The sequence below is a fragment of the Falco naumanni genome, chromosome 1, assembly GCF_017639655.2.
Source record: "Falco naumanni isolate bFalNau1 chromosome 1, bFalNau1.pat, whole genome shotgun sequence".
Lineage (NCBI taxonomy): Eukaryota > Metazoa > Chordata > Aves > Falconiformes > Falconidae > Falco > Falco naumanni.
Window position 1 is genome coordinate 35,120,135 of NC_054054.1, and position 15,199 is coordinate 35,135,333.

A 15,199-nucleotide genomic window follows, 5' to 3' on the forward strand; every position below is an offset into this window, starting at 1 on the left:
CCTGGTTCCAAAGCCCCTGCCACATGGTCAGGGACACCTTCCACTAGACCAGGCTGCTCAAAGCCCCATCCAGCCTGGCCTGCAACACCTTCAGGGATGGGGCATCTACAGCTTCTCTGGGCAACCTGTGCCAGTGTCTTGCACCCTCACAATAATTTTGCTAATGTCTTATCTGTTAGATAGATTTGCTAATATCTAATATAAATCTACCATCTTTCCATTCAGAACTGCTACCCCTCATCCTATCACTACACTCCCTGATAAAAAGACCCTCCCCAGCTTTCTTGTAGGCCCCCTTTAAGTACTGGAAGGCAAATATAAGCCTCCCCCGAGCCTTCTCTTCTCCAGGCTGAACACGAGCCTTCTCTTCTCCAGGCTGAACAACCCCAGCTCTCCCGGTCTGCCCTCATACAGGAGGTGCTCCAGCCCCCTGATCATCAAGAAATAATCGATCTTGTTGTTAAAGATTTCTGCAAAGCTGCCCAGAATTTTTATTTCTTAGCTTTTATGGCTCATATGAAGTAAACTGTTATGTACTAAGAATACTAAATACTGTGCATATTTATTCTGCTCCAGGTATTGTAACTATTGGAGAGGAAAAGAAGGTTTGCACCACATCAGAAAGTTTCATCAAGATGTGTGACTCTAATGAGGTGAATAAATGTGATAATATTTTTGGCATATCTGTAATATATATGTTACAGTAGGAAGTAACTGATGTGTGTTTTCTTCTTGCTATTAATGTTCTAATTCTATCTGTGGTGATGAAATAAAATCCCAGTGGAAAATACAGTCAGCAAGTACTTTTCCAAGTCTTTTCCCAAGTAGCAAATATAGTCAGTGCAATTTCTTCAGCCATTTGTTTTGTAAATACACTTGCACTTTATTATTTTTTTAAGAATTCCATTGTCATGTATATTTTTACTGAGATGCTTTTGAAATCTAATGCACCTGCTGCACAATGAATAGGACTATATAATGAATCACTGTTTGAAGATCTTGTGGTTACTGTTGTGACAGGAGAGTCAAGATTTCAAATGGATTTGACCAAATCTTTCAGTATGTTAGGATAATAACTCTGAGTACATTTATCTCTGTAGCTTTTCCCTTAAGAAAAGGCCACCTATTTCAGTGCAGCTGGTTTTGTTTTTAAGTGATCAAAGATGAAAACAGGACAAACAAAATGACATCTAAAAATAAAAAGAGAGGCTAAAATCTTGACCTCTCTCTAGTCAGAGGGTGCTTTGCTGAATGTTTCTCTGGGTCTTACTGTTTAAATAAATCTTAGAGTAAAGGTACAATATCTGCCTTCATACCAAAACCATCTAAGAAAATCTAACCCTTGCTGTGCAGTCAGCACTCAGTGGCTGCTATGTAAACCAGATCACTGAAATGAAAATCAAATGTAATCATTTGATTTGGGATGGGGTGAGGAAGGTAGTGTACTTGGATTATTTAGGTAACCTGGTTTATGTTATATCACTATGATCAAATTTCATTTGCACATTTGGAAGGGAAGTAAATCAATATATGAGGATGGAAAGCTATAGCTAACTAAAGAAAATGAGGTTTTCTCAGGCTCTCTGCCATGAGAGACACCACCACAAACGTTTGTAGGTATGATAAGGTAGTATTGTAACTTGGGGGAGCAAAACCAAAACCAAAACCAATGAAAAAAAAAGGGAAAAAAGTTCTGGACTGTTTATTTTAAAATAATTACTTTTCTTAACCTGTTATGATTCAAACACAGTATTTTTAATTAGAATTATACTTTATCCCTGATAGAAGTGTTGTAACAAAACAAGCATAAGCACAATGTCATGTAGTGATGTCAATCTTTTGGAAAAATATTAGTAATCATTACTTTTGTGGAAGGGTGGCACCAGGAAGGTAATTATTTCTCAATGTTGTTCTGACTTTATTCAGCTTTTGTTTAGCATACCACCATGAAATTCATGCTCTTTGTCCCCCTTTGCAGCTAAATATGACATTCCACTTGTTCATTGTGGCACTTGCTGGAGCTGGAGCAGCAGTCATTGCTATGGTAAGCTACACAACACTCTACTTCTGTTGTCATCTGAATTGCTAATACATTCTGGTTCTTACTCCGTATCAATTTTTCAGTTTCCATACTATCACTCAATGCTATTACTAAACCAGAATTCTGTATTTCAATACTCTCTCTTATCTTTTTTTTTAAATATATTGATGGATTCCCTTTGAAATAGAATGTCATGATTACTTTTTTTGAATAAAAAACACCCACCTTTAAGTACATGTTAAATATTTTTACTATTCTCTTGCTGTGTTCAGACAAGCATCTGAACTCACCTGTCTGTCTCAGAACCATAGTAATAAACTTTTATGATATATGCCTTTCTGGGTATTCACAGGCTTTCCAAACTGCTATTTTAGGAATGGACTCTTATCGGTTCTGGACGTATATGTGAATGCATCGTTTTTTCTGTCAGGACTTATTTTTGATGCTTTTTTTTTTTTTTTAATAATGAAGATTACTTGAAATTTGATAACATTTTGCCAATGACCATGTTTCATTGAGAAAAAAGTGTGTGTGCTAGTGCCCTGCTCTTCTGTCTTTTGTCTGCTGTGTCTGCTTGAACATAAAGTTATTTTTAGGATGGGGATTCTGTACCAGTGTGGGTTTGTATAATACACACTGGAATGGGAGGTAAAAAATGACTGTTATTTGGTATTGATGTATTCCATAACAAAAGTGTTAGTGATGGTGTTTACTATTACTACTGCTACTAGTAATTTTTCGTTAAAACCTATTTTTTGTTCTCCTTAGAATTACATTTATAAAAGAGGACAATCAGAGAACATTCAATGATGCTACTAGGAATACTGTTCCTGTTGCATTAGTGATTTTTTTTTGTTGTTGTTCTTCTTCTCTGCCATTTTTTAGTATTACATGACACCCTGCCAACAGAGCAGAGATACCTAAGTGAAAAATACATATTTTGAATGCAATTTTTGTTTCAAGACTACAAATAATAAGTACAATAGTAGAATATAATTATATTAATAATTTAATTGATTTCCCAAACTGAGATTTTTCAACTGGAAGCTGAAAAAAATGGTGACCAAATAGTAATTATTATCATCTATACATATAGTTACATATATCAGTGTTAGGAAAGTATATCCAAGAGACCCTTAGTTCTCCAGTGCAGTAATGTTTTGAAGTATATTCAGTAGTAATTATCAAATGCTAATTTGTTCAGATAACAGTTCTGCATTTCAAAGAGGAGTTTTGAATCAGAATAGCTGCCAAAAGATTTTCAGTGAAAACAAATGCATTTTCAGTGGAGTAGTTTTTATTTTTTATTAAGTACGTATGTTGACCCATGTAGTTAAATACATGATACTTTCAATGAAGTTTGAAAAAAACCCTTCAGAGCTCACAGTAGCATATCAAAGATGCCGTAGATGCTTTACACCAAGCACTAATCCACTAGGAATTCACTGTAATGGCTCACACTTACTCACTTATTTTTGAAGTCACCCATCCCCATGTATGCTTTTTACTGGATTGTGTGACTGCACAGAGCAGGCATGATAACACTAACTGTTTCAACAGAAATCTGTTAAGGGTCTAAGTGCTAGTAAATTGTGTAGTGTCCAAGTGCTGGTAACCTTATGCTTTATGAAATGTTTGCAACTGTGTTGTATATATTTCAATTTTGTAATTAAATGTTTCTTTTTAACCTCTCATTGTGATCTGTTGCGTACCTGAAGAAGACTAGCACATTCCACTATTTGATGGTGGTAATTTCTAAAACCAGCATACTGGATGACATTTATAGGTTGAGCAGTGTGCTTCATACTTGACAGAGTAGCCCAAAGACCAGGGACAGGACATGAGGGAAAGTTCAGAATTTTGTGCTTGGACATGCAGATACTAACAGGTTCTCTTTCTTTAAGGCAAGTTTGCTTTCCCAAGAAAGAAGTAATCAAGAAATAAGTAATTTAGGGGAGGGAGAATGAATTTTTAAGTCCTAAATGTCTCATATAGGAAGAAGACAATATTTTTTTTCCCCAGATCCTATGCTTAAATTAGTAGAAAGTAATAAGGTATCAGCAATGGGCTAGTGTGAGGAACAAAGTGTGCAGAAGCTATTTAAGTCGCTGGAGAACCAATGCCCTTCACTATACATGCTGTTGCAAGAATAATCACAGCTAGGATTTAATGAAGTCAGTCTTTTATATATCCACAGCAGCAGCAGATCTCCATGTTTATGAAATCTAACAAGACGTCCTAACAAAAAAATGAGATTAAAATACCAGTCCTCTACAGAAGAGAAAGCTTATGAATTTATTGCACTTTGAAAACATTTCTTGCAAACAGTTACTTTAAACTAAAACAGTCCATTTGACTGAAATAGTTAAGTATATTATATTTATTACCAGCCAGTAATAGTAGTGTGTCATTAATGAGACTGCTGAATAACTGAATTGGTAAAATCTTCTCTTTGAAATGACATTCATATTATCCACTATATCCTCACTTCTGGACATTTGCAAGTGCCAGATTATTAAATATGTGCAGATTTCTTTAACTCTTTTACTGTCAATATTTGTCATGAAATTCACCAAAGAAATCAGCTTGTTCATAAATATTAAGACCATCTGTCACCAAAACACTTTTCATGAAACTGTATTTTTTAAATACACTTTTAAAAATTGTAGTAATTTGTGCAAAAACCACAAAAAAAATCTTTTTTTTTTTTTGTCACAAGTCACAACTTTTCCATTCCTACTATTTTAGTCTCTCTCTTTGTCTCAGATTTGTATATGGATGTTAGAGTTTTTTCACAATTCACTGGCTGCCTCTTTAGTCTGCAAAGGAGAATGCTGTTTGGGGGTTCAAAAAGAGAATTGACCTATGAGTTAGGACCAATGCATAGAAAAACTCGTAATTTTTAAAGTATACGTCAGGGAAAGCTTTATTTTGCAAAGAAGGAAAATGTCAAATAGTTTGTTTTGACAATTTATCATTCTTGGACTTCAGCTCAAGATGAAAAAAAACTGATAGATTTATTTATGTTGTAGATGTTTTCTGTGAGTCTTGAGCACAGGAAAAAATACCCAGGATTTTGAGTCATACTTAATTTGGACTATGCATGATTCTGAACATTACTATTCTTTCTTATGTCTGAACAGATAATAAATGGATACAGAAACAACCATCGAACTAATACTTGTTACTTTTACTGTTGTCAGTGTTGGGCAGATAGAAACAGAAGACATGAAGTAGTTTAAATGTAATCTCTACTGTCCTAAAGGGTTGACTGTAAAGCTAGTAAGCATCCTGCCTGTGATGTCTTCCTAAAGCCACTGCAGCAAACTGAATTATGAAATACAGTTTCCATTCTCAGAAGCTGCTATTTGAGCAGCACTCTTCAGCTTGAACTTCCATAGAAGTTAAGTACTGCAAGATGGAGATGCAATCAGTTCTCCTGAAACAAGAAGGGAAATGTAGAAGTGCTCTGGTCCTTCTCTCCCAGTATGACTGTGCTATTCTGCAGGATATTAAATGCATGTAGGAGAGGAAAATAGTTATATAGACTTCTGCCCTACTGAGATGATGAGATGTCCTAAAGGAAAGAGGAAAAAAAAACCCAAAACACAAAACCTCAAAACCTTTCCTAGCCTAGATACAATTCAACAGTTTTGAAAGGTTAAAGCATCCTTGCACCTTATGAAGAAATCTAAGCAGGAATGTTTCATAGGTGTGGAAAAGACCCTTCGCTGTCTTGCATATGTCTGTAATTGAAACATCCTGAGGCAGAATGTGGAAGCTGCCCTGCTTCAATCTGAATAAACCTTTACAGGGCCCCACTGGCTTCAGGCTATTCAGGTCATGGAATTGCAAAATGCAATTAGACAGCCACTTAGAGATGACCTCCTTAGTGTGACAATGTTATCTAGGAACTTGGTGTTAAACAGGAAGACAAAGGTAGTGGGACTGTTAAACTTCTATGTCATTATATAACATGGATATGTATTTAAGATTATATAAGCTAAAGTAGCTGTTTCCAGGAAAGTCATTCTACTTATAGTGAATGTGAACTCCAAGAGTTTTCAGCAGTTATTTCACACGTTTGGTTTTGCAATTTTTTTTAAGGAAGGGATGGGCAAAGAATGAGGGTTTAGTGAAGGTCAGACTGTGCCCAATGTAGCTTCTGAAGAGTTTGTCTACTTTTTAATAGAAGAAAAATGCCAAGTAAAACTTCAAGACATTAAGTTTAAATTTGTCTCTGACTGGGTCTTTAACAAATATTTTGTGAGGCTAAGAAATGTGCTTACATGGTCCCATTTTTGTCATGTACTCTTCAATTGCAAAGCTTTCTAACAGATGTGTTTTAAAAGGTCAGGAAGATCTGGGAACACTGCTCTGATTCTCCCCACTTCCATGATTCTCATTTCTACAAGCTGTTCAAGGTTCAGGTTGAATTTTTTAATTGAAATCTTACCCTCTAAGGACAAGCACTGGTGTTTTCATTGGATGCAAATTGTAGTTGTCTGAGATGACAAAATTCTTAGGATTATCAGACTTTTTTTTTTTTTCTTTCTTTTTTTTTCTTTCTTTTTCTTAAGGGTTTTACTGTGGAGGAAATTTCATTCAGCAGAATGGGGATTCAGCATTAGTGTCTCTTATTTGATCTAGAAATGCCTGATCCAGAGACCACTCATGGTGAAAACTTTTGGAACAGCTGAGTTAGATACAAAGGATTTATTTTTCCTGTGTGCTAAATCGTGATCAGACAGTGTCCCAGAGTAACATGGTACATGCTGCCGTCTCCAGCACTTGCACTATCATCACAGGTTGTGCTGTAGTGTTGTGGTTTAACCCCAGCTGGCAACTGAGTACTGCACAGTGACTTGCTTACTACCCCCCTGCCCTGCCCCAGGTGGGATGGGGAGGGGAATAGGGAAAAGGAAAAAATCAGGGGTTAAGATAAGAACATCTAATAACTGAAATAAAGTACTTTAAAAACCCCAACAAACAAAAACAAATAACCAACAACAATTGAGATTTAAAAAAAAAGGGGGGGGGGGCAGGGCTAAAACCCAGGAAAAAGAGAAAAAAGCCCAACAGAAAAGTGATGCTCAATACAATTGCTCACCACTCACTGACTGATTCCCAGCCAGTCCCTGAGCAGCGATCAGTGGCCCTAGCCAACTACCCCTGGTTTGTAGGTTTATATCTCAACACGATGTTCTGTGGTATGGAATATCGATTTGGCTGGTTTGGGTCACTTGTCCTTGCTCTGCTCCTTTCTGGCTTCTTGTGCCCCTGCTCACTGGCAGAGCATGGGAAACTGAAAAGTCCTTGACTTAGAGTAAGTGCTACTTAGCAAAAACTAATAATATCAGTGTGTTATCAACATTATTCTCATACTAAATCCAAAACACAGCACTGTGCCAGCTACTGAGAAGAAAATTAACTCTATCCCAGCTGAAACCAGGACAGTATCTACCCCTTATTCCATACCGTTTACATCATGCCACACTTTCCAGTATACCATCACCTTTCCTGTCTTTTGCTGTACACATATATCATTCCCTTTGTCTATGGACCACCCCTATAAGAGTCCATTGAATTCATTTAGTCCATGGCATTGGGCTCCATGTGTTGTAACCGCCTTTCATTGCAGGAAAGACGGTGTTTGGTGTTGGATTGTTGCATGTTGAAGTCAGTTACAAATCCATCACTGCTGCCCTCGTCTGGTCTCTTCCTCAATGTTCATTCTTCATTAATGTGGCAAATGAAAGGGAGTCGGATTCAGGTCCCCAGATCTGGAGTGGCAGAGACAGGTGCTGTGAGGTGCCCAGTGCCATGGTGCACATATAGCTGCCATGGAAGTGATAATATGTAGTGTTTTATAGCAGTATATACGATTTAATTCATTGGCTATTCTCACCCAAAATCAAACCCCCTTGAGGTACACATCAAACTTTCCCATCCTCCCACATTACCCACCAAGTATATCAAGGTCCTTGAGCACAAGCAATCCCATGGATGATTTTACATTTGCCTGAAGCAGGAATAACCCAGACTGTTCTCCCCAGTGTATTTTTAAGGTGGACTACGTGGACTTTATCCTCTTCCACAGTACGTAAGTTTTGATTGGGCAGGGCAAGCTCCACTGGCAGACCCTCTAGCACTGACTAACCAAGTGGCTTTTGCTAAATCTGTATCAAGTTTTGAAGGTCTCACCACCCATTGCTCTCAGCTTAGTCTTTACACTGTATTGTTTTGTTCTATTGTTTGATTTTCCCAGAGACTGGTGCATGATACATGTGATATACCCACTGAATGCCATGCTCTTTGGCCCTGGTGTCTATGAAGTTGTTTCAGAAATGAGTTCTGTTGTCTCAGTTCTTGCTAGGGTACCAGATTGCCATAAGACTTGCTTTTCAAGGCCTAGGATAGTGTTTTGGGCTGTGGCATGGGGGCACAGGGTATGTTTCCAATCATCCAGTGGTTCCTTCCACCATTGTCTGTGGGAGCATGGGACAGTCAATCTGCCAGGCCTCCCCATATTTATATTCTAGCCATCATCCTCCAAACCAAAGAGGCTTTAACTGCTTGGCTTGCTTAATTGCAGCACATATTTCACGTTTATGGATAGCCTGTGCAATAGTGTCCATGGTCAAGTCCACCCCCAATCATGAGCCTGTCTATATGTTGCATCTCTTCCATGATGGCCTGAGTTGTTGTGAGCCAACTGGGCTATGAATAATTCACCCTTATGTTGCCAATACAGATCCACCTGGGCCAGTTCAATCTTAGCAGCCCGATCTATGTGCTGGTGGTTTTGATGTTCCTCAGTGTCCTGACCTTTAGGCATGTAAGCATCTGCATGACGTACCTTCACAACCAGGTTCTCCACCAGGGCAGTGATATCTTGCCACAATGTGACAGCCCAAATGCATTTACCTCCAGGCTGCCAGTTACTCTGCTTCCATTGCTGTAACCAACCCCACAGGGCATTTGCCACCATCCATGAGTCAGTATAAAGTATTGGCCATTTTTCTCATTCAGCAATGTCTAAAGCCAGCTGGATAGTCTTCATTTCTGCAATCTGACTTGATTCACCTTCTCCTTCAGCAGTTTCTGTGGCTTGTTGTAGGGGACTCCATACAGCCACCTTCCACCTCCAGTGCTTTCCTACAATACAGCAGGATCCATCAGCAAACAGGACATATTGCTTCTCATGTTCTGGCAATTTATTTTAGAGGGGCCTCTTCAGCAAGTGTCACCTCTTTCTCTTGTCTTCTGGCCAGTCCATGTTCACTTCCAAGACCCCTGGACATGGGATTTCCTATTTGAGCTCATTGTGTGATCAGTGCAACCCACTTACTTCGTGCATTATCAGTTGTGTGATGCATAGAGAAGACCCTCCCTCTGAACATGCAGCCCAGCACTGGCAACCAGGGCTCCAGGAGGAGCTGTGCTTCAGTACTGATTGCTTCTGAAGCAGCTTGAACCCCTTCATAAGCTGCCAGTATCTCTTTTTCAATTGGAGTGTAGCGAGCCTTATATCCTCTGTATCCCTGGCCACAAAAACCTAGGGGTTGACCTCAAGTCTCTCCTGGTGCTTTCTGCCAGAGACTCCAGGTAGAGCCATTCTCCCCAGCTGCGGTGTAGAGCACATTTCTTATATTTTGCCCTGCCTGGACTGGCCCAATGGCTGCTGCATGAACTATCTCCCATTTAATTTGTTCAAAGGCTTGTCATTGCTCAGGAGCCCATTAGAATTCATTCTTTTTCTGGGTCACTTGACAAAGAGGGCTTATAATCAGACTGTAATTTGGAACGTGCATTCTCAAAAAAACCCTCACAACGATTAAGAAATCCTGTGTTTCTTTCTTACTAGTTGGTGGAGACATTGCTGTTATCTTGTTGATCACATGCATTGGAATCTGACGATGTTCATCTTGCCATCTTATTCCCCCAAAACTGTATCTCCTTTGCAGGTTCCTTGACCTTACTTTGTTTTATGCCAAACTGGCTTTCAGAAGGATTTGGACTATTTTCTTCCCTTTCTCAAAAAGTTCCTCTGCTGTATTGCCCCATATGATGCTATCATCAAAGTACTGCAGGTGTGCCAGAGATTCACCCTGTTCCAGCACAGCCTGCATCAATCCATGGCAAATGGTAGGGCTGTGTTTCCACCTCTGGGGCAGTTGATTCCAGGTGTACTAGATGCCCCTCCAGGTGAAAGCAAACTATGGCCTGCACTCTGTGATGCACACTGCGCCTACTAAGAAGAAAATTGTCTCTCCCAGCCAAAACCAGGATATAAGTTATTAAGAAAACCCTAAAGATATGTAGAAATACTACTATCTATAATCTTTTTCCTAATGGACAGATTCTCTGAACACTTCTTTCTCTTTTATGGCTCCTCAACTCAGTCCATATTCCTCAAATAGGATTAACTGCATGAAAGCTTGCCATAAACCACCAGGACAAAAACAGACACCAAAAACATTTGATCTTGTGAAGGGTTTCAGAATGCTTTCCTTGATCTTAATTATACAGATTAAGAAATGTACATTATCCTGCATTAATCATCAACAGTTGCCACCAAGCATTTGTGAAAAAATCCAACATTGGCATTTCCAAAAAAGAATATACTAAATTGGTTCTATTCGTTTAGTATGAATCCAAGATATTCATAGATCTACAACAAGCTGATATGAACAGGAGAATTTCCATAATCTCAAGGTGGTTTTATGATTACTCTATCCATTTTCCACTAATTGCATCCTAGTTTAGTTTCTCAATTTCTTAGGAAGGGGTGGAAACGTTTTGATATCAGGAAATTATCTGTGGACTCTGAGGCAGTTGATTAACATCAATTTAAGGGATGCTTTTATCAGAAAGTATCTGAAAGCCTGCTAGAGGAGGAATAAATATCCAGAGAGTAGTAGAATAAACCAGCTAAATTCCATTACTGAAGATTTTTATTTTCTGGCCGAATACAGAGCCAACAGAGCATGTCTTAAGGTGAGAGGGAGACAAGTTTTGAGAAGGTCAGAGGCTCCCTGCAAGGAGATTCAGCAGACTGAAGGTAGGACATTTGAGGTCCACCTTTGAAAGGAAAATTTTCAAAGTCTGCAGATGTCCTAAAAGGCCCAGACTTGGGAAGCTGAAGTGGACAGGAGAGCAGTTCTTTGCTCCAACAGAAACTAAGCTCCATCTCAAAGGCAAATAAGGTGTTTTAAATCCTCTATTTATGATGGGAAACATTTACAGAACATGATATTTTTATTGGTAAGATACTTTTCACTGCCTTTCAGATTAATTTTATTCAAAGCCCTGTGAAAAAACCCAGTTGTTCGTGTAAGAATATTGCCAATATCATTTACATTGGTGTTTAATCCTCAGATGTATTCACAGCCTTTCTGGCATCCCCATCATAGCTCTTCCAGTGACTTGCGTTAGCTACAAGTGAGTCAGGTCCAGTCTCCTATACTGGCAAATAAGTTGTATAATAACCACAGGCTGTGAGGTTTTTTTCACCATCTTTTCAGATAATTTTCCATTTCATTTTTGGATGGAACGCTTGGAAAGCTCTTAATTTTGTTTTCTTTAAAAATAAGTATATTTACATATTCAAAAATTTACATGAAACATGAACATCATTTCTGCTCCATTAATGATGTATACAGAAGTTGTCTTTTAAAATTGTATGAAGCACTTTAAAATTTTTCTTTACATTTTAAAAATTTACATAAATTGTATAATTAATATAACAGTGACATAAGATTATTAAATGGTGACAGGTGTGTGCCCGTTTAAGACCTCAAGTTTATTTGTAACTATATTTTGTCACATTTTGCCTAGCTGACCATATTTTTCAATATTTGACAATTTTTTGCCAGATTAGCTTGTTTTGAAAAAATAGCTGGGGTTATAGATTAAAGAAGTTATGGCTAAATGGGAAGCTAATGCTAACTTTAAAAAAGAAGTAGCAAATCTTTCTGTAATTGTATTAGATATGTAACTGTAAGACTATGATGTGTTGACAGCATAGCTTTTTCTTAAGGAACTACTTTGCAAGTAGTGATTCAGTGAGGGAAAGTCTGCAAGAAATAACCAGAAGGCATTTCTTTATGTAGATTTGCAGAGTAGCTGAAATAGTAAAGCAAGGACTATTTGATGATTTTTCAGTTCCTTCAAGTTTTTTTATAACCATTGCTACCAACTCCTAGTCATGGTAAGAATAACAGCTGTGAGCTGAGTAATCTGATTAATGAAGCTCAGGCTTGAACTTCAATCACATTGCTGTACTACTTCTTGAACTTAACCGTGTGTAGCTCCTTCTGATGAAAACCTGGTCTCTGACCTATAGCTTTCAAGTCTGAATGTGCCCTGTTCTGACGAGCCTTCTGGGTTCCTGACTTTGTGTTTCCTCTCTTGCAGGTCCATTATCTCATGGTCTTGTCTGCCAACTGGGCCTATGTGAAAGATGCTTGCAGAATGCAAAAATATGAGGATATTAAATCAAAGGAGGAACAAGAGCTTCATGATATTCATTCTACTCGCTCTAAAGAGCGGCTCAATGCTTACACATAAAAGAAACCCTGTCTTACTTTCTAACATGTGAATGCTTTGTTGTTTAACTAAAGGCCATCCAACCATTTTAAAAACAATTGAAAGTGCTTCTCACAAAAGATAGTTTGGGTGACTTACATATCACCCATGTACAATTCTTGGTTGTCTAGCACTTGGTTTCTTAATTAGTTCTTACTTTGTGTGACCATTCTGTACCACAAAGCTCCTAAATAGCCTTTCCTGAATCCTTTTAAGCTAATTAGTTCTGCTAAATCAAGGATACTAAACTATTATCAAATACAAATATGTGTTTGATTTTTTTAATCACTTTGTATGTGTTATGCATAACACCTTTTGCATTGTTTCTTATATGTTTTTTGAAAAAAAAAAAGTAGCTTTTTATACTTTTTAGTTTTGAGTTCAGTAACTACTTTAACTACAGGTATACTTCAAAGGGACCATTGTACATGATGTACAATATATAAAGAAAAAATTCTGATGACTTTCCTTTATATTTGGAAAACTCGCCAGATGGACCCTAATCAGCTTGAATGAAGGTCCTAAGAACGTTTTAAACAATCAAAGGTGCAATTTCTAAATTTGTAATAGTGGGTAAAAAAAAAAAAAAAAAAAGAAAAAAGAGAAAAAAGAAAAAAAAAGGAAAAAAGTGCTTCTTATCTTTGTTAACATTGTATTATTATTGATGTTTTTAAAGAATATTCTCTTGTTCAAAGTTCCATGGGTGATAATTCCTGTTTGTATTGTGAGCATGCAAACCGTGGTGCTAACAATGCATGGCCACTTGCCTTTTGAAGGAATTCAATACCACGGCTACCTGTTAAAGAGTTATGGTATATAGACAATTGTTAATTAAGTGATATAGTTATCCATAGTTTTTTACAGAATGATCTCTCTTTAATTCAATGATGGTTATGCTAAATTGGAGCTGTTCATGTGATGATGTAAGAAATTACTGCTTAGCTACATTTATGAAAGTAATATATCCAAATACAGTGGCTGTAGGAGTCAGATGTCTTTTTACCTGCTTTAAAAATTTAAATGGATTGCACCTGTCTGAACTGTAAAAGATATATTAAAGGAAACTTCCATAAATGTTATAGCTTGGCTTCTAGCTTTCCTACACATTGGTTTACCTGTATTACGTTGAAGTAAGGTGAAAGACCGCTACAGAGCTTATTATTTGAAAGTGTAGTAATATATTTGAACCTTTATTTTGATAGGAAAATGTTATCAGAAAGTTAGCTCATCTTAATTTGAAAGAATTACTTGTACCAAAAAAAAGCGCAAAAACCCCTATTTAAGAAAAGTCAGTATTATTGGACCAAATTTGGTGGATTTTCTTTTTTTTTTTTTTTTTGCCTATTTCTAATGCTACAAGAATGCTGTAAAGTGTCTTTTAAAGTGATGTAGCCTGACAAGACATTTTTGTCAGTGTTAAAAATCTTAGGTAGTTTTGTGCACTTATTGGACCATTGTGAATTCTCTCAGTGTAAGTGCATTTCTAATAAAACTTCTTGAGTAAAACTCTTCTTTGTATGATTACTAGTCACGCATCATCAGTAATTTTTAACAATTCTTGTAGTAAGTAGAGGGTAATACTATAGTTACTTGTGGCATGATAATACATTAAGTAGTATTAGTTGATTGAATTTTTTTTCCTTTTTCTTTTCTTTTGCTTGTTTTGGGTTTTTTTTGATTGTGTTTTTGATTTGGGGGTTTGGGTTTTTTTTTTTTTTGTTTGTTTGATTTTTTTGTTTTGTTTTGTTTTTGTTTGTTTACACTTAGGCTGTCCTATGGGGTCAACAGTTTTCTGATAATGTGCAGTACCGGTATTACAGTTCTGCAAAAAGTATTAGGAACCTCTTTTTGGATTCTATATTGTAGTGTTTCAGTTTTGTGTCTTAAAACGTTTGTGCTGATTTTTAAAACTATGTCTTTTAAACTCATGTAATGATGTTAATGCTTTTGGCTTTTCTCTGGTATTAGAGTTTGTATTTTCACAAAGAATGCTTTGTAGCAGGCATTACAATTAATCTGTTTTGTACATAAATGTGCCAACAGCTTGATGGTGGCGTTTTTGAAATGTAGAACAAAGTGCTTGCAAAAATGTAATAAACACACTTGTGTACTTTGTGTACTTATTAATTGTGTTGTGTAGTTTTTTCTTTGCCTATACTAGACAAATCATTGTAACCAGAAATGAAAGAAGCTTGTTCCATCTATTGTCCTTGCTTTGGAGGACTGTTCCTAATATTATATATTTTTTGTACAACTTAATTTTAGATGCTCAAAGAGATAGTCCCTTTGCAGAAATTAAAAGAACAAAGAGTAAAATTTTAAATATAATAATCTTGAGATGTTATGTTAATTAGAGAATGTCTTTGCCAAATCTGTGACAAAAAGTTCTTATTGCGATGAATAATTAAAAAAAAATCTGGACTCTAAAGAGTGATATTCTTATCCCCTTTCATGGCACAATTCCCACTGGTCTGTACCTTTACAAATCATACATAGGTAAAGTACAGTGTGCAGCCTTTCCATGGTTAGAAATTGTGCCTATTTTGGGTAGTTTGTTCCACTGAATTA

The 15,199-nt window shown here is 37.0% G+C and overlaps 1 protein-coding gene across 2 annotated transcripts in view; it reads left to right on the top strand.

The window, feature by feature from the left end:
* GPM6A (glycoprotein M6A) overlaps positions 1 to 14,746 on the top strand; it is a 138,069-nt gene extending 123,323 nt beyond the window's left edge. For both annotated transcript variants that reach the window (XM_040588784.1, XM_040588776.1), the window contains exons 5-7: positions 577 to 653; positions 1,979 to 2,044; positions 12,461 to 14,746. In XM_040588784.1, the coding sequence (XP_040444718.1) occupies positions 577 to 653; positions 1,979 to 2,044; positions 12,461 to 12,613 (296 nt within the window). In that variant the 3' untranslated portion in view covers positions 12,614 to 14,746. The remainder of the gene's footprint in view (positions 1 to 576; positions 654 to 1,978; positions 2,045 to 12,460) is intronic.
* The last annotated feature ends 453 nt before the right edge of the window (positions 14,747 to 15,199 follow it).